The following is a 19,486-nucleotide window of genomic DNA, read 5'->3' as shown; positions in this document are numbered from 1 at the left end:
TGACACAGAGCCAAGGGGAGGTGTGCTCCAAGGTTTCTAGGAAGAGAAGTCTCTCATGGAGGTGGAATGTTGATTTTACACAATAACCACATCTAGGCCTCTTGCCAGTTCTGTTGCCCTTGAGAAGTGAAATGCCATGAAACCAAAAGACAGAATTGCAATTGTCCTTCAAGACCTAGTGAAAGGGGACCTTCACCTTTTGTCTTGGTCTCCTGTGAACTCGTAAGGGGCCAAGTCAAGAAGGGCCCAGAGACTGTGTCTGACCAATGTGGTTTATTGTTGTTTCAGCCAAGCTCCGTTGGAGCCTCAGGCAGAGCTCTCACTGTAGCTTCCTCAGGTCTAGGTGTGGCAGGTAATAGCCTAGGCTGTCCTGCTGCACCTCGTATTCTCTCTCCTTCTTCCGCTGGCAGACAGTGACCTGCGAGGGCAAGGAGAGGGCATGAGAATGGCCTGGGACCACAGGATGGGGGTGGCCAAAGCCACAGAGGCCTGCTGCTCTCTGTATGTCTGTCAACCTTTTCCACTTCATTTTCTCTCATGCCTTGTCCCTCTTTTATCTCTTTCTCTTCTTTCTTCCCTTTAACCCTATTCTTAATATATACATTTAAAGGTTTTTATTTATTTATTCATGAGACACACACACACACACACACACACACACAAAGGCAGAGATATAGACAGAGGGAGAAGCAGACTCCCTGTAGGGAACCCAATGCGGGACTCAATCCCAGGACCCCAGGATCCCGACCTGAGCCAACGGCAGACACTCAACCACTGAGCTACCTGGGTGACCCTAACTCTATTTTTCTACCCTTTTCTCTGATATCCCATTCATATCCTCTCCCTCCCTCCTTCCCTCCCCTCCCTACTCAGACACACACGCACACACACAGACACACACAGACACACACTCACACACACACACACTGTAGCTTAATGGAGGTATAACTGGCATACAATGAACTGTTTACATGTAGTAAAGCAAACCATTTGATAAGTTTTGATTATAACTCCTCAAACCATCACCACAATCAAGACAAGGAATGCTCGTCCTCTCCAAAAGTGTCCTATGCTCCTTTGTAATTCCTCCTTCCCTGCTCCAACCACTGATCTGACCAATATCCCTGTAGATTAGCTCGCATTCTACAATTTGTTTATAAACAGGATCATATACTACATACTTATTGTTGTCTGAGCTTCCTTTACTCTACATTATTATTTTGAGATTTATGCATGACAGTGCAATATTTATAATTCACTCATTTTTATTGCTGAATTAGTATGCCATTGTGGGGCTAGATGACAGAACTCTTATAACCCAATTGTTAAAAGACAAGCAACCCTTCTTTACTAACCAGGAAGCAGCAGATCAGGCATGTGATGAGTACCAGCAGTCCCGCCAAGCAGATAAGGATGATGGCCCAGAAGGGGAGATCTGGGGAGACAAGTGCTGATGTGAGCCACCTCTTGTCATTCCCCCCAGGGTTCCTATTGTCCCTGCACTGTGCCTAATAGTCCCTGACATGGGGTGTCCAGTTTTCATCATTATCAAGACTCTGGGTACATGGTTTTCTTTGACTAGGGACAGCTTAAGACATTCTTTCCCCATCCTGGGCTGGGGCTTCTTGGAGGCTTACCAGAATTCTCAGCCAAGACATCGTTTTTGTTGGGAGAATATCCTGCAAGTGAATGAAATGGAGAATGCATGTGAGTGTGTTTTATGCTTTTTTGTTTTGTTTTGCTTTATGCTTTTTAAATAAAACTCTTCAAATATACAGAAAAACAGAACACTATCATAAACATATGATTTAAAACAATATTGTTTAAAATTAAATATTAAAACAATATTTCATCCAATGTATCAATTATCAGCACTTGTCATCCTTGCTTCATTCCTATTTTCACTGGAATCCTAAAGTAAAAATCATAATGTTCATCCATTTTTCTCTGAAAAATGAGGACACTTTGCTACATAATTCAAGTATCACACTACAGGAGTATAATAAATCAATCAAATTCATACCTCATCCCATGAGGATGGAGGACTGAAATTGGGCTAGGCCATCTTATGATGATTGAGAGAATGGGTCATCATAGTTGGCAAGCCCAAGTGATCTCTCTAACTTTGTAAATTCCCACTCAAATGCTCTCTTCTCTGCCTAGAAAAATACTCACCCCTTCTCCTTCACCAAATTGTTTTATACTCATTTTCCAGGATTCAGGTACAATGTAATTTCTTCCAAGAAGGCTTTTCTGATCCCCACTCCCAAGTATGAATTATTTCACACCAAATAATTTATAATTTTCAATTGCCCATTCTTGTTATTGCAACTGCAACATAAACCCCATTGAGGGTAGGGACACATAGCATTCACCAGGCATGGGGGGGAGTTTCAGGTCCCCCTACTGTACAACTTCTCCCCAGTCAACTTTTTATAGATGTGCTGTCCAATATGGAGCAGCTCCAAGTGGCTTCTTAAATTAAAAATAATCTGAATTAAACAAAATTTTAAAAATATGGTACCTTAGTAACATTAAAAATCAGTAACTGCAAAAGCCAGTCATAATAGCCAGACTTTAAGTACACAATAGTTGCATGTGGCTACTGCTCTGGATGGCACAGATACAGAACATTTCATCGTTGCAGAAAGTTCTGCTGCATGGTGCTGATCTAGAACAGAACTTGGGAAACTATAGACTATGGACCAAATCAGGTCCATTGCCTGTTTTTATATAGTCTATCTGGGAGAAAACAAGTCCATCCCCTATGCCTGTCAAGGCTGGTTCACGTATAGCTCGGAGCTAGAGTCCCTCACTGACCACTGGCCAAGTGACTTTCAGTACAGGGATGAGAAACAGAATTACAGAGAGGGAAAGTGACCAGCCGGAGGATACAGAGCTATCTCTAAGAAGGCAAGTATCTCCAATATTTTATTGGGGAGAAAAGGGCCTCTCCCTCAGTGGTGGGTAAAGCCTGAGGAGCTATGCCACCTCCTGCCAGCCTAAAAAAGTTTAATGCTGACTCAATCCCAGGTCTACAGATTCTCAGGAAAGGCCCCACATGTGGAGGTTGGTACCTAGTCCCCTGTCCTGGCCCAATGACTAGGAAGCCTTACCATCCACAAGGACACTGTTTCTGTCCAGAGTAAAGTTCTGCAGTTGGGTACCATTTTTGGTCAGCCTCAGGAACTCCAAGTAGATAGCAACTCTGTCTAGTCTCCGAGCCAATGGTGAAAAGTTACACACAGAGTCCACCCCAGTGTGGTTGCTGTGGGGGAGAGACCTGGAAGGGCAAAAGGGATGAACAAGGATATCTTGAATTCTACCCTGCTTCCAGGTTCCCTGCTTCTAGGTCCTAACCAAAAGAACTTTCTGCAATGATACAAACATTTGTGTCTACAATATCAAAATACAGTCATTAACAGCCCCATATTGTTGTTGAGCACTTAAAATACGCTACTGTGAATGAGAAGCTTAACATGTCATTTAATTTAATTTAATTAGCTTATAAATAAATAGCCATGGGGAGAAAATTTTTGAAATATTTGGAGTAAGGCCTTCCAGAAATCCATAAAATCATTGAGAACATTGGCAAGAATGATCAAAATCAACTTTTTCAGAAGTCTAGAAATTAACCAAAGGCTTGCAACAATCTGAGGATCATTTAGTTAAGAAAAAAATGGCTGGGGATCCCTGGGTGGCGTAGCGGTTTGGCGCCTGCCTTTGGCCCAGGGCGCGATCCTGGAGACCCGGGATTGAATCCCACATCAGGCTCCCGGTGCATGGAGCCTGCTTCTCCCTCTGCCTGTGTCTCTGCCTCTCTCTCTCTCTCTCTCTGTGACTATCATAAATAAATAAAAAAAAAATTAAAAAAAAATGGCTGAATCTCAGTAAAGGGAACAAGCTTTATGGCATTAGAACTTCCATTATTCACATCCTGCTCTCATAATATCCCCAGAAACTTTGAAAGCCAGCAGTCTGAGAACCATGGTAGCTTAGAAAACCAGCAGCTTAGCAGCCATAATCTTTTGGAGATCCCCAAAAGATCCATTCCCATTTTCAATTGCCCATTCTTGTTATTGCAACTGCAACATAAACCCCATGAGGGTAGGGAATTTTCAATAGTTGACTTGTCTGGAGATTCCTTTAAAAAGCCCCATTTCTAGGGATTGTCTTTATTTGACTCACAGCTTTGTCAGTAAGGACAGCCTATCCCCAGGGCACTTGCCAAAAACAATCAGTGGTAGTTGTTTAACATGGCAGCTGACTGAGGGAGCCATACCAGTTAGGGTAGGCAAGAGGTGAGCCAAAAAAAAATATTTTTAAGTGGGGAAAGAGATGTCTCTGAGGGGTTTGGAAAACTCCAATGTGTCTGTGGGGATCTAGAAGGTCACAAGTGTGTGGGGCTGTGTGAATACTTCTTTTTTTAAAAAAGATTTTATTTATTTATTTGTTTATTTATTTATTTATTTATTTATTTATTTATTCATTCATTCATTCATGAAAGGCACACGCAGAGAGAGGCAGAGACACAGGCAGAGGGAGAAGCAGGCTCCATGCAGGGAGCCCGATGCGGGACCTACCCAGGGACTCCAGGACCATGCCCAGGCCAAAGGCAGGCGCCAAACCACTGAGCCACCCAGGGATTCCCCCATGTGAATACTTGAAAAGGTCTTAATCTCTCAACTCTAGCTAAAAGGTTGGCTTAATATCTGAAAAAAATTATCAGTGTAATAGAGCATATTAATAGAATAAAGGACAAACACCACACAATGTCAGACATATCCAAAAAAAAAAAAAGAATTTGAAAAAATACAACATTCTTCATGATTAAACAAACAAAAAAAGTTAAACAAACTAGGAAAGTGGCTCAACCTGAAAAATAGCATTCATGAAAAACCCACAGATAAAACCATACTCAATGATGAAAGACTAAAAATTTTTTCCTATGACTAGGGACAAGACAGTGTTGTCTTCCCTCATTTCATATCTTATTTACATTTTAATAAATGAAATTCTAATAAAACAGGCAAGAAAAACAAAGAACAGGCATTCAGTTTTGAAGGAAAGATGTAAAATTATCTCTATTCACAGACGGCATACTATTGAATATAGAAAATCCTAATATACACACACAAAACTAAAAACTGCTAGTTCAGTATGAATGTAGGATAGAAGGCCAATATACAAAAATCAATTGTGGGGATCCCTTGGGGGCTCAGCGGTTTAGTGCCTGCCTTTGGCCCAGGGCGTGGTCCTGGATCCTGGGATCAAGTCCCACATTGGGCTCCCTGCATGGGGCCTGCTTCTCCCTCTGCCTGTGTCTCTGTCTCTCTCTCTCTTTCTCTGTGTCTCCCATGAGTAAATTTTTAAAAATCTTCAAAAATCAATTGTATTTATATACACTAGTAATTAGTTCTTAAAGTGAAATTCATAAAACGATTCCATTCATAATAGCATCAAAGAACAAAATACAAAACACTTAAGAATAAATAAACTTAAAAGTATTGTGAGATATGTATACTGAAAACTACAAAATATGTTGCTAAATTTTGAAATGCCTAAATACATGGAAGAGCATCCCATCTTCATGGACTAGGGACTTATTATTTTTAAAATATTCCGCAAATTGGTCTGCAGATTAAATGTAATCCCTATTAAAATCCCAGCTCTTTTACAGAAATTAACAAGCTGATTCTAAAATCCATATGGAGCTGTAAGAGACCTCAAATAGGTAAACCAATATGGAGAAAGTACAGAATTAGAGAACTCCATTTCCCAATTTTAAAACTTACTACAAAGCTATAGTAATAAAAATAGTGGCCACTAGTATAAGAATAGACATATAGTCAGTGGAATTGAACATAGGGAAAGGGAAGGAAAAATTAAATAAAATAAGATAAAAACAGAGAGGGAAGTAAGCCATAAGAGACTCTTAACTATAGGGAACAGACTGAGGGTTGCTGGAGGGGTGGTGAGTTGGCGATGGGGTAACTGGGTGATGGGCATTAAGAAGGGCATGGGATGTAATGAACATTGGGTGTTATATGCAACTGAAGAATCACTAAATACTACCCCTAAAACGTATAATACACTATATGTTAACTAAATTGAGTTTAAATAAAAAATTAAAAAATATACAGAACTTAGAATCCATAAACAGACTCATGCAATCATGGACAACTGATTTTCAACAAGAGTGCCAAGATAAAAGGGAAAGAATAGTCTATTTAACAAATCGTACTGAGACAATTAGATATGCACACAGAACATGAGAGACTCTTAACTCTGGGAAATGAACTAGGGGTGGTGGAAGGGGAGGTGGGCGGGGGTGGGGGTGACTGAGGGGGGCACTTGATGGGATGAGCACTGGGTGTTATTCTATATGTTGGAAAATTGAACACCAATAAAAAATAAATTTATTTAAAAAAAGAATGAAGTTGGATTTGTACCTCACGACATATACAAAAATTAACTCAAAATAAATCAAATGACTAAATGTGAGAGATAAGATTATAAAAACCTCAGAAGAAAACCTGGTATAAATTTGTGAATTTGGATTAGGCAATGGTTTCTTAGATATAGAACTAAAATTACAAATAACCAAAGAAAAAAATTGATAAATTGAGAGTCGTCAAAATTAAAAATGTGTTTCAAAAGGCAGTACCAAGCAGGTAAAAAGGTTAAAAAGGCAGCATAACAAATGGAAGGACATATTTGCAAATCACTTATTTGATAAGGGTCTAGTATCAGAACATACAGAGAATGATTATAACTCCAACAATAAAAAAAAAAAATCAATGTAAAACTGGGAAAAGAGAATAGGCTCTTCTCCAAAGAAGATAGAGAAATGGCCAATAAGTCCATGCAAATATGTTTAACATCACTAATTGTTAGGAAAAGGCAAAATGAAACCACAGTGAGGTACCACTTCACATCCACTAGGATGATATGGATGATTGTAAAAAGAGGACAATAACAATTGTTGGTGAGGATCTAGATAGTTTGAAACCCTCATATATTGCTTGTGGGAATGGGGCATGGTAGGGCCACTATGGCAAACAGTTCAGTAGTTCCTCAAAAGTTACCACAGAATACCATATGACCATACAATACCAGCCCTAAGTATATGCCCAAGAGAACTGAAAACACAAATTGATGCAAAAATTCACACAAGAATGATCATAGATCTATTATTCATAATAGACAAAAAGTGGCCACAACCCAAGGTCCATCAATGAATGGATGGATAAACACAAAGTGGTATAGCCACCCTTATGGTTTGCCTCCATAAGAGACTCGTAACTATGGGAAACAAATTGAGGGTTGCTGGAGGGGAGATGGGAGAGGGGATGCGGTAATTGGGTACTGGGCATTAAGGAGGGCACTTGGCATAATGAGCACTGGGTGTTATATGCAACTGATGAATCACTAAATTCTACTTTGGAAACTAAGAATACAGTATATGTTAATTAAATTGGATTTAAAGGAAAAGCCTTTTAAGTGGCCTAGCTATATTATAGAATATTATTTAGTAATTAAAAAAGGAATAAAGTACTATATTGCTACAACATGGATGACCTCAGGGAAACATTACACTCAGGGGAAGAGTCAGTCACAAAAGACCACAGAGTATAAAATCCTTTTATATTGAATGTTCAGAATAGGCAAATCTAGAAGACAGAAAGGAGATTATTTGTTTGCTAGGGGATGGGGATAAGGGAAGAAAAGGAAGCAATTGCTAATGGGGACAGGATTTTAAGAAAATCCACCATTAGTGGGATGGTTATACCACTCTATAAATATACTACTAAATTGTACACTTCAAAGGGGTACATTTTAGGGACGGCTGGGTGGCTCAGAGGTTGATTGTCTGCCTCTGGCTCAGGGCATGATCCCAGGGTGCCAGGATCGAGTCCCACATTGGGCTCCCTACAGGAAGCCTGCTTCTCCCTCTGCCTACCTCTCTCACTGTATCTCTCATGAGTAAATAAATTTTTAAAAATCTTTTTAAGAAACCCCAATGGGGTACATTTTATATGTGAATCATATCTCAATAGATGTGTAAACAGTTTTGATTGCCTCGTGTGATTAGTGGTTACACTACTGAGCAGTACAGTTAGACTGCTGGATTCTAAGTCATCTGGTTCTAGTCTTCTAGACTATCTTCTATGGGTCTTGACTTCAACAGCAATTAGTTTAAGGCGTGGATGCTACACTCCATATTCTATGGCCCCAACACAAGGCACCTCCATGTCTGCTGAGGTCTATACTGCCTCTCTTGAGTTTCTTTTTTTTTTTTTAATTTTTTTTTTATTTATTTATGATAGTTACAGAGAGAGAGAGAGAGAGGGAGGCAGAGACACAGGCAGAGGGAGAAGCAGGCTCCATGCACCAGGAGCCCGATGTGGGATTCGATCCGGGGTCTCCGGGATCACGCCCTGGGCCAAAGGCAGGCGCCAAACCGCTGCGCCACCCAGGGATCCCTCTCTTGAGTTTCTAAACCAGTTGGGCTCACTGGTTTAGGAAGAAGTTGGTTTTTAGGTAACAGTTCTATGCTCCCAGGGCTATGTTCCATAAGAGCTAGAAACTGGGACCATGACACAGGGACATTTTTACTTAAAGAATAGTGGGAGTCTCCAGAGTGATTAGGTCTTGAATTGGAACTCACCTGAATGCTAAAACTTGACAGCTAGAGAAATAGCTCTTGATGCTGCTGTTTCGGAAGACCTGGTTGAGCTGAAAGACAGGGCGATATTCCATTGATCACCATCCCAGACCCAATGGCATTAGAGAATTTTTAGCCACTGAGCAAAATTTCCCACCTATTTTTTTCTTTTCTCAACAAACACTAGCCTGGATATGTATACCAAAGGACATCCCATTCCAGGGTATGACTTAGCTATATGACCCCAGACTAGCTACTAAAACTCTCTGAGCCTGTTTCTTAATTTGTAAATGGGTATTAGAACCTGTCTTCACGGGATGCCTGGGTGGCTCAGTGGTTGAGCATCTGCCTTCAGCTCAGGTGTGATCCCAGGATCTGGGATTGAGTCCCACATCGGGCTCCCTGCGTGAAGCCTGCTTCTGTTCCCTCTGCCTATGTCTCTGCCTCTCTCTGTGTGTGTGTCTCTCATGAATAAATAAATAAATCTTTTTTTAAAAAAAGAACCTGTCTTCATGAATTGTTATGAAAAATCACCCTCTGACTACCCAGGATCCATAGGTCTGTCTCTACATAGGGACAGAGTGGACATACAACCCCATTCTCACCGCATTCTCAATACTTCGCTTGTTTCGCTGATGTGTGGTGGTGCCTGGCTGGGCTATGTCCTCGGAATAGAGTAGGTTGGTGACAGTGAAATTCAGCTGGAAGTGCTCGGTGCTGGGACTGCTTGTTGGTTTGTCTGTCAGTAGGTGAGCTGATGGCTCCACTTCTATAATAAAAAGAAGGTATATAAGTTCTAATTAGGTGAAGATTTTAGCCAAGAAGTCATTTTAGCTTGGTTACTTATTCCTGGAAATGTGACCTGAGCTGGATTTTTAAAGTGAGCTACATAAGACCTTCTATTTACTGGGTCACTTTGAACCTACTGATCTGTCCATCCATCTGACTCTCCTCTAAGCATTATGAGAATTCACAAGTATGTGGGGAAGAGGAGACTGGGTCCCTCTGGGCGCACAGAAGGCAAGTGCAGGTGCTGACCACCTTAGGGGACATCCCTCATACACCTTTGCTGACCTAAGTTACTAATGTGTCTTGCCATCTCTAGTCTTCTCCCCCTCCCAACCCACTCACTATACAGCACCAGAGGATGAGCTTTCTAAGGCAGAACTCTGTGTTGTGTTCCCCTGCAAACTATTCCAGTGCCCAAGAAAGTCCCTCCCTGCACCTATAGCCTTACCTGCCACTTCTTCCATGTGAAAGTGTTTGCTCCAGCCACACCAAACTCCTTATAACCTCCCTAAGTATTCTATCGTCTAGGTTATAAACACATGTAGCTCAACTCCCTATCTCTTCCCACTGGCTGGGTCATGTTCACCATCACATCTCAGTTTGTTCCTCACTTCCTCCAGAAAACTTCCCAGGATGGGCTGCGTGTCCCTCCTAGAGGTTCCCACAGGCTCTTGAAATTCCCTGATTATAACAGTTATCACAGTGCGTCATCAGTGCCTATTTACTTTCATAACATATTTGTTGAATGAATGAATGAGTCCTTCCATCAATCAATGCATGACTCATAATCAGAAGGCCTAAGAAGGCAACTTAGGATACTCTATATTTGGGGTGGGAAATACTTACATGTAAAAATAACCATTCCCTTGGGTGCAACTGCTCCATGATTTTTCCTACCTCCCGTTGGATGACCCACTGCCATGGGTCATCAACATGGGCATCCAGAAAGTCCCCCTTTCCCCTCCAGAGCCTCTACCCATTCCACTGCTACTGAGAAGCCCCATTCTTCCTCATAGCCCCATCTCTTCAAACCATGAAGCCAGCCCCTAGTCTTGCACCTGTCACATGCAGGTCTGCCAGCTGATAGGTGGTGCCTAGCCAATGGGATGAGACATTCAGGGTCTTGTTCAGAAAGACTTGCTCCACCACACTGGGGTCCACATTAGAAGAGAACAGTGTCTTGATGGTGACCAACATGGAGCCCAACCTAGGGACAGAGACCATGGAACTCAGCCAGCATTCAACACCAGCAATGCCTCCTGAGTTCCTGTTTTATAGACCCAAAGACTTAGAGGCAAGATGTGAGAGGTTATCTGGCTTCCTCTTCCCCCAAGCTAGAGAAGAGACTGACTAAAAATACAAGGTTTCCAGGAGTTGGGAATAGAACAAATAACTATAAAAATAATGAACATCTATTGAGCACCTCTAGGAAGTGACATACATGTTCCCTCAACATCACTGTGGTGGAAGCTATTATTATAATTATCCCCATCTTAAAGACAAAGGAACTGAAGTTTGGAAACACTCAAAGTTGGCACTGTGTCCCATGATCCTCCTGTTCCCCAGTGTAGATATTTTGGTTCCTCCACCCATTCTTCCAACCCAATTTGGGCAATTCTTGGGCTGTTCACTTTGCCTCTCAGAGCCTCAGCTTCCCCATCTGAACAACGGGGATGATCACAGATAATATCCATCTCACAGGGGCTGTGTGAGAATCCCATAAGATGACCATGCATGAAACTGTCTTATTTGTTGAAAGTATCCAGAAGAGGAGAAGGTGGAGGATGCTGGTATAGGTTGCCCAGTGTGGTTAATCTTTTTCCTGCCCACCCCCTAGACCTATGGAAGGAGCTGAAAGGGATGTGGGGGAGCATGGGCACCATGTCAGTGACTTCCAGCTCAAGGACTGTGCCAGGATGGGAGCTCAGAGTCACAAACTGCCAGCTCAGCCAGTGCTTCCAACTTCCTCAACTTACGTCAAGTTGGTGACCAGGCAGGAGCGGAACATGTCTTGTAGCTGGCTGTCTCTGTAGAGTTTGGTGACCTAGAATAAAGGGTGGGGATAATGGGTGAGATGGAGACCTTCTGGGGCTGGAGGGAGCTACTGGGGCCAGTGAAAGGGCACAGGCCTTGGAGCAAAGGAGGTCTGAGTTTAAATCCTGACTGTGTGATCTTAGGTACACCACTCCCCTTTCTGAGCCTCAGTTTTCACATCTGGGAAATGGAGAAGGCAGGCAGGGCACCATCTTTGGAAACTGAGAGAACTCAGAGCACATAGGTAAAGAGTTGAAGCCATCACTTAATAGATGTGAATCAGACAGAGGAATGAGGGGGGCACCCAGGTCAAGGAGAGATGGGATGGGTGAGAGAGACTCCACCTTGTCCTGGATGTCCCTCTGCAGGGATGTGTATTCCAAGGATGTGGGGTCTGGGTTGCTGAGGTTCCAGTTGATGATGCGGAAATTTAGCTGATACTCACTCTGGGTAGATAAATTCTGGGGTGCATAGCCTGCAGCCAACGAGATGAAGAGAAGACAGTTGGAAACTCTTAGCCTTTAGCACAGAAAGAGGCGTGGTGCCTATCATCAGAATCAGCCAAACTTGGGCCCACATGTTAGAGGCTTCCAAATTGAAAGTCACCGCACAGAGAGGGAAAATGGAAACTTTACAGGGATTCTCCTGAGGTGAGCTTTTCTGCTTGTGCTTATGCAGGTCCCACTTCCTGGAATGTTCTTCAATCTTCTGCTTTTCCTGGAAAACTCCTACTCATGTATCAGAACTCCAGTGAGATGGAATTCAAGGAGAGTAGATACCCATTTGTCTTGTTCTTGTCATGTCTCAGTGCTTAATATAGTGCTGCATACATAATATCCTCTTCCAGGAAGTCCTCCTTGACTTATCTGTGCTTTCATGGCGCCCTGTTAATAACAGTGTTTCTGCCTTTTTTGTGTGTCCCCAAGTAATGTTTAGTTATCTTGATTATGAGTTTTTCAGGGAGAGAAACTGTGTTCTATCTCTGTACCCAGCACATGGCTTGGGATAGAATGTATATGTGTTTGTTGAGGATCTCCTGTTCATTGGAGGACATTAACAACATCCCTGGCATCTCACTCTTCCCCAGTTGTGGCAACCAGAATGTCTCATCATTGCCTAGTGTCTCCTGAGGGGCAGAATTGACCCCTGGTGAAAACCACTGACATAGAGGAGTTTCACATAGAGAATTCCTGTACCCAAAGATCCCTTGAGTCAGATATCTGGGGTTCAAATTAAAATTCATTATATTAATTTGTTAAAGAATTTCATTCTTTTTACTTGAAATAACAGGAAAGACTCTCTCCATGGAGATTTTGGGAAAGGTTTCCCCTAATCAGAACTTGGGCTGACTTGTTAAAGAGGAAATAAAATAGAACGGGGACAAAAAATGATTGCTGTAAATCACTCACCATTGACGAAGAGGCTGTCCTTGACCAGGGTGTAGGGGCCCATCTGGGTGACACCATGGGTCAGCTGGTTCAGCTCCCAGTAAAGTCGCTCTCTGTCCAGCCCATGACCCATGGAGTCATGGCGGTAGTTGCAGATGGCATCAACACGGGTGGCTGCCCCATCCTTATCAGGTCTGGGGAGAGAGGGATGTGGGAACTCTAAAGAGAGGTCCTGAAACCTTACTATGGGGGCCACAAAGAGGGAGGGACAAAATGGGAGGTCAGTGGGAAGACCAGAAGGGTCAGTCCCCAAAATGGTCACTACTGGCAAATACTCAGGAAAAAGTCTTACCTGAGGGAGATTAATCTGAAACCTGAGTAGAAGGGTCCCAGACTGCTCCTCTGGATCAAGGATCCAAGCTGGGAAGGAAGAATGAGGAGGATTAACAGGAGGGACAAGGATAAAGGAAGGGCTGGGTGGAATTTAACCCACTAGGAACTGCTGGGAGCAGGGTCTTACCAGGCGCTGCAGGGTCCTCTTGGTGGAGTTGAACATGGCTGAGCCATTGCTCATGTCCATTGAATATGGGAGGTTGGAGACGGTGAAGTTGAGTGTGAGGGTCTTCAGACTGTGTCCCGTAGCTACAAGAAGAGAGAGGAGAGAGGGCTACTATGGACAGTTGGCCTGAGACCAAATCAGGGTCCCGAATTCATTGTACTCTGTCGTCTTCTCTTCCATTGGCACCACCACCCACCATTTGGTCGCCTGAGTCAAAACTAGCATGTGGCTCAGGTCCTCTTGCTTCCCCACCAAGTAACACCAATTCCACTTTTAGGATGGCCCTCACATGCATCCTATCTCTTTATCCTGTCCCAGTTCAAGTCTTATATTCTCTCACCTAGACAAATACCTCAGCAGACTTATTGGATGCCACATTTAAAGAATGTTCTCTACACTGAACACTAGAAGAAGTTTTCTTAAGTGAAAAAAATCTCAGTATAGTCACTGCTATCCATGGCTTCCTTTGGCCTTCAGTGTCAGGTTAAAGCTTCTTGACCTGGCATTCAAGGTCCTTCCCAAAACAGTTCTTGCCAACCTTTCAGCTTCACTCCAGGTTAAGTTTATTCTTTATGCAAACCAAATCCCTCTCAGTTGTCTCCATACAGTATGCTGAGCCTTTGCTCATCAAATCCCCTAGAACAGGAAAACTCTTTATCCTCTATTTTCCTGGATGACTCCTACTCATTCTTAAAGACTCAGTTTGGGTGAAACTTCCTCCAGAAAGCCCTTCCCCTCCAAATTATGCTAGGTGCCTCTCCCCAGAATATCTCACATTGTGTTATCATGGTCTGTTGATCCCATAAGACTGGGAGCTCCATGAGTGTATGCATTAGATTAATTTGTCAGTATACTCTTCCAATTGGCATGAGTGTCCTAAAACAGAATTTTACACCCTGGCTTCCCAGCTCTTGTGTACAACTGGCTGGTTAGAGGTGTTGGGCTGGAGAACTTCTCTTGGGAAGGAAAAGGGATCTCCCAGATACCTGTGGTGGCTTCTGGTTGTGCAGGTGATGATGAACGAGGCAGGGATGTGGTGGCTACCTCAGGAGCTGTGGAAAGGGCAGTCATCAGAAAAGAGCAGAGCCCCCCCACCCCAGAGCAGGAGAAACTCCCCAAACCTTGCCTGGGCTCCAACAGTGGTTTTCCCAGGACAAGCATTCACAGGTATGCCATTAGTGAGAGTAAGGGAAGGAAAAGTTGTGGGAGCAGAGGGTTGAGTGAGCCCATGAGTAAAGTAAACCCAACAGAGTACATGTAGGTGAACAAGAGAGAGAGTAATCAATGGGCATAAAAGTGGACAGACAGATGGGTAACCTGGATGGACAGAGGAAGAATGAGCAAATGAAAGGTCAAAGAGAAAGCAAGAATAAACACAAGGAAGAAAGTTGGACAGATGGATGTAAGGACAAAAAGAGGAAAGGACAAACAGGTAAACAGGATGGATGGATGGAGGGGGGAAAGGGAAGGAGGAAGGGAAAAGGAAGAAAGGATGGAGGGAGGGATGAATGGATGGAAGGAAAAAATGAAAGATGGGTAGATGGAAGAATGAACAAAGGAGAGAGGAATGAAAGATGGATGGAGGGATGAAGGAGAGATGGAAGGATGGATGAATGGATGGATAGGTAGATGAAAGAACAGAGGGGAGGAGAAAAGGATGGGTGGATGAATGGAAGGAAGAATGGATGAATACATGGATGGACAAATGGAAAGAAGGAAGAAAGGATGGAGACATGAAAGAATGGATGAATGAATGGATGGATGGGTGGATGAAAGAATAGAGGGAAGGAGCAAAGGAAGGATGGATGGACGAATGGAGGAAGAATGGATGAATACATGGATGGGCAAAGGGAAAGAAAGAAGAAAGGAAGGAAGGTAGGAGAGAAGGAAGGAAGGAAGGAAGGAAGGAAGGAAGGAAGGAAGGAAGGAAGGAAGGAAGAATGGCGAAGTCTGAGAGAAGGGATAACTCGGAGAATGGAAGAATGGATGGGTTAAAAGATAGATGAAGGAACCACTGGACAAGTGAATGGGCAAATTTGGCCAAATCACTGAATGGCCACCACAGTTTGCAGCTTGACATTAAGGCCTCTTCTGTGGCCCTTGTAGGAGATCTTGCTTTCAGGAGGCATGGATTCCTCATCTGACCTCAATCCCCATCCCTGTAGGAAATGCTTGTTCAAAATTCTTCCTCCATCCCAGAAAGGTATGGAAAGTTTAGAAAGCCAGTACTATGCCCACAGGCCCAGAAAGGACCCAGGGACTCAGCATTCTTCTTCCCACTGACATCTGGCCCTACTCAGGAGAGCAGCCTGAGTTTGGGGTAAGCTCCCTTTATTAGCGAGGAGAAAAGCTTGGCTCAAGACCCATACAGGCTGATATGGGTACTGGATGCAAAGATACATACTTGTAGGAGGCTCATCTGGACCGCGTTCATTATAACCTGGAAACAAAAATGTCACACATAAGGGGAGATGGCAGAAAAATCCCAGATATTCCATGCCTTTGTCCATATGGGGCTCCTGCTGGATGCCTTTCCATCTGTGAACCAGGTAAGCATCTATGCATCTTCTAAGATCAGATTCAAATGTCATCTATACCATTAAGGTTCTCCTGATCTTCCAGTTAGAAATAACCCTTCCCTATTCACCTCTCCAGCATGTCCCCAAGAAACTCTCATCACATTTATGTTCACACATTTATTTCCCCACATAGGCAACCATCCCACCATCTGCCTTCCACCTTCCCTCCAATCTATCCCTCCATCCAACAAATATTTAATGAGAACCTACTGTGTGCTAAATTCCATTACATTTGGGGAATACAGCACTCTACAAAATGTCTCTGCCCCTTTGGAGCTTACATTAGGACAGGTTGCACATGTGACCTGTCTGTGTCCCTGGTGCCAAGCCTGGCTTATAACAGATGCTGGTGATTGCTGACTGAGTGAACAAAATGAAGCACATTTTACAGGGGGAAATATCCTAAAATGGCCTCTGCAGTGGCCAAGGTGAAGGGAGCAGATGTGAATTCAGGCATAGGGTGGGGGTGCAGCATTGGATGCTGACCACTGGGGCTCATGCCTGGCTCCACCCCATTTTAACCTGGGTGTCCACTTGAGAAAATTACTTAACCTTTCAGAACCTCTATTTATTCATCAGGTGTGATCAGAGACAGCCTTACAGAGTAACTGTTGGAGGGTGGGGGGGTCAGTGTGGAGTTGAGATTCACACCCGAGTTTCTCTCAAGGTTTCCCCTAGAGACCTGACCTGTGATGAGTGGAGACCTTTCTGGGAATGAGGGGTGGAAGCAGTGAGGTGGGCTGAGAACCACTCACCATTGAGGTAGAGGCTGTCCTTGTCCAGAGAATAGGGGCCCAGCCGGGTGATGCCACGGGTCTGCTGGCTCAGCTCATGGAACACCTGCTTGGCAGGTAGACCCGGGCTGCTGGGGTGCTGCCGGTAGGTACAGAGGATATCCACCCTTGTTTTGGCGCCATTCTTTACAGACCTGAGAAAGGAGAGATTGATGTTTAGGGAGTGCAGCTCATGTGGCACCTCTTCACCTGTGGTCACTCCACACCTCATATCCTGTGTCCTAGCCTTGTTGAACCATTCAGTTTCTCTACCTGCCCATGCTCTCTCACCCCAGGATCTTTGCACATGCAATGACTTCTTTCTGGAGATCTCTCCCCTTCTGTCCTTACTTGGGTAATTTCCTGGTCATTCTTTAGATCTCAACTTAGACACCTCCTCCTTCTCCAAGAACTCTCCCACGCTGTCAAGAGAGGGTTCTGGCTGCCACATTCCTCAGGCTTCTCCCATCAAAGCCCTGATTGCTCTCAGTGTGAACATATATTATTTTTTTCTGTTCCCTCCAGATGGTGACCTCTATGAGGGCAAGTAACAGGACAGTGTAGCTCACTGTTATGCTGAACCCCCGGTACCTCTCATATTGCCTATTACATGTAAAAACCAAAGTCCTGAGGAATAGATAAACAAAATGTGACTTTCATAGTTTAACATGATATATTCATGCAATGGAATATCATTCAGCATTAAAAGTGCAGGAAATCCTGACGCCTGCCATAGCGTAGATGAAACTTGGGGACTTTATGATCAGTGAAATAAGGCAGTCACAAAAAAACACCATATAATTTCACTTGTATGAGGCACCCAAAGTAGTCAAATTATGGAGATGGAAAGCAGAATGGCGATTGCTAACATCTGGTGGTAGAAGGAAGCAGGGAGCTGTTATTTAATGGGTGTACAGTTTCAGTTGCAAGTTCTGGAGCTTGGTTACACTACAATGTGAATATACTTAACACTACTGAACCAGACACTTAAAATTTTTCTTTTATGAATATTTTACTACGATTAAAAAATGTCAATTCCCGCCAAGACTCTATACTGTGTAGACCCTGCTGATGTCTGGAAACACACCTACTTTCTCTCTGTCCCTTGTTCTCTCTGCTCCAGCCACCCCGGCCTCCTTGCTGTTCACTGCATAAGCCAAGCTCATTCCTACCTCAGGACCTTTGCCCATGCTGTTTCCTCTGCCTGGAACAGTTTTCATGGCCATGTCCTTCTTTTCTAACTGGGACACAGCTCAGAAATCACCTCCACAGACAGGCTATCCTGTGCCCTGGGTAAAGCTGCTTTTCCGTCTCTATGCATTTCTGCTTCCCATCACCTTACCATATTTGAGGCCATTTTAGATATTTATTCTCCCACTTAGTTTCTGCTTTCTCCACCAGATGAGTGCAGGGGCAGTGCCTGTCCTGTCACTGTGGTGCCTACCACCTGCCTCAGAAGAGCTGCATCACCAATGAAAGTGAAATGAAAACAAAGATGGGAAGTCTCCTAACTCTGGGAAATGAACTAGGGGTGGTGGAAGGGGAGAAGGGTGGGGGGTGGGGGTGAATGGGTGACGGGCACTGAGGGGGACACTTGATGGGATGAGCACTGGGCGTTATTCTGTATGTTGGCAAATTGAACACCAATAAAAAATAAATTTATTATTAAAAAAATAAAAAAAATAAAAAATAAAGAAAACAAAGATGGAGAAGTGCTTTGTAAACACCAACAGGATACACCTTGACCTGGAAAAGTGCAAGTAATTGCCTGATGGGCACACAGTGATGAAGAGTTTCAGAACTAGGTAGTGGTGATGGGTACACAGTATTGTGCGTGTAACAGATGCCACTGAAATGTATACTTAAAAATGGTGAAAATGGCTAATTGTATGTCCAATACGTATTTTGTCACAATCATAACAATAAAGTAACATGAAGAAGTGTATTCCAAAAAGGACCCTCCAAGACAGCTTGCCACGACTGGGAGTGACCCCCTCCCACAGTCAGAAGTCCTGTCCTTTGGTGGTGGGCCATGGTGGGTAGAAGGGTTCTCACCTTAGTGAGGTGACCTTGCAGCCTGCATATCGGGCGCCGAGGCTGCTCCTCTGGAATAATGGGCCAAGCTAGAGAGGAAGGAGAGGGCCAGCGTGGTCAGAGCTGGCGACAGCCCCGAGGAGGGGTCGTGGAGGTAGGGACGGGGAAGCTGGCCTCTCACCAGGTGCTGCATGAGGGTGTCCGTGATGTTGAACTTCAGGGAGCCGGGAAGGCCCATATCCGCTGAGTAGCGCAGGTTATCGATGGTGAAGTTGAGTGTGAATGGCTCCTCACTGACCTCCCCAGCTGCGGTTGGTGCAGAGAGAGCCAAGGATGTGGGGAGGTCGAGGCGCCCAACATCAACCCACGGTGGGGCTTCCAAGGGCCTCCTGCCTTCCTCCCAATGAACCCGAGGGTCACTTGTTAACAGAGACTACTCCAGCGACAGGTAAGGACAGGCTTAATGATTTGGGGGCTGGATATGGTTTTCCTACCCAGGTGCAGGAGTGGAGGGCTCTGTGAAAACACTGGTGGCTTTGTTCTTTCCAGGAAGGAAAGGCTCCAACTTACCTCACTAATTTGGGACTGGGGATAACCTCAGACATTGTCCTCCATTCTCTCTGCTGTCTTTATCTCTCTGTCTCTGTCACCCTTTTCCTCTC

The 19,486-nt window shown here is 43.9% G+C and overlaps 1 protein-coding gene across 6 annotated transcripts in view; it reads right to left on the bottom strand.

Annotated features, from left to right (window-relative positions):
- Positions 1–258: 258 nt before the first annotated feature.
- Positions 259–19,486, bottom strand: part of LOC112666455 (mucin-16) — an 84,508-nt gene continuing 65,280 nt past the window's right edge. For 4 of the 6 annotated variants that reach the window (XM_049097638.1, XM_049097639.1, XM_049097637.1 and 1 more), the window contains 17 exons: positions 19,006–19,130; positions 18,846–18,913; positions 16,773–16,945; positions 15,843–15,878; positions 14,425–14,490; positions 13,400–13,521; positions 13,232–13,299; positions 12,901–13,073; positions 11,836–11,966; positions 11,434–11,501; positions 10,516–10,664; positions 9,274–9,437; positions 8,672–8,739; positions 3,117–3,283; positions 1,638–1,679; positions 1,356–1,435; positions 259–418 (listed from right to left, as the gene is read on the bottom strand). In XM_049097638.1, coding sequence (XP_048953595.1) covers positions 320–418; positions 1,356–1,435; positions 1,638–1,679; positions 3,117–3,283; positions 8,672–8,739; positions 9,274–9,437; positions 10,516–10,664; positions 11,434–11,501; positions 11,836–11,966; positions 12,901–13,073; positions 13,232–13,299; positions 13,400–13,521; positions 14,425–14,490; positions 15,843–15,878; positions 16,773–16,945; positions 18,846–18,913; positions 19,006–19,130 — 1,799 coding nt within the window. In that variant the 3' untranslated portion in view covers positions 259–319. Of the gene's footprint in view, positions 419–1,355; positions 1,436–1,637; positions 1,680–3,116; positions 3,284–8,671; positions 8,740–9,273; positions 9,438–10,515; positions 10,665–11,433; positions 11,502–11,835; positions 11,967–12,900; positions 13,074–13,231; positions 13,300–13,399; positions 13,522–14,424; positions 14,491–15,842; positions 15,879–16,772; positions 16,946–18,845; positions 18,914–19,005; positions 19,131–19,486 lie in introns of those variants that run through there. The other 2 variants (XM_049097635.1, XM_049097636.1) reach the window with 2 other exon arrangements.

The sequence above is a fragment of the Canis lupus genome, chromosome 20, assembly GCF_003254725.2.
Source record: "Canis lupus dingo isolate Sandy chromosome 20, ASM325472v2, whole genome shotgun sequence".
NCBI lineage: Eukaryota > Metazoa > Chordata > Mammalia > Carnivora > Canidae > Canis > Canis lupus.
Note: the sequence above shows the minus strand (reverse complement) of the source record. Positions and strands in the feature narration are given on the sequence as shown.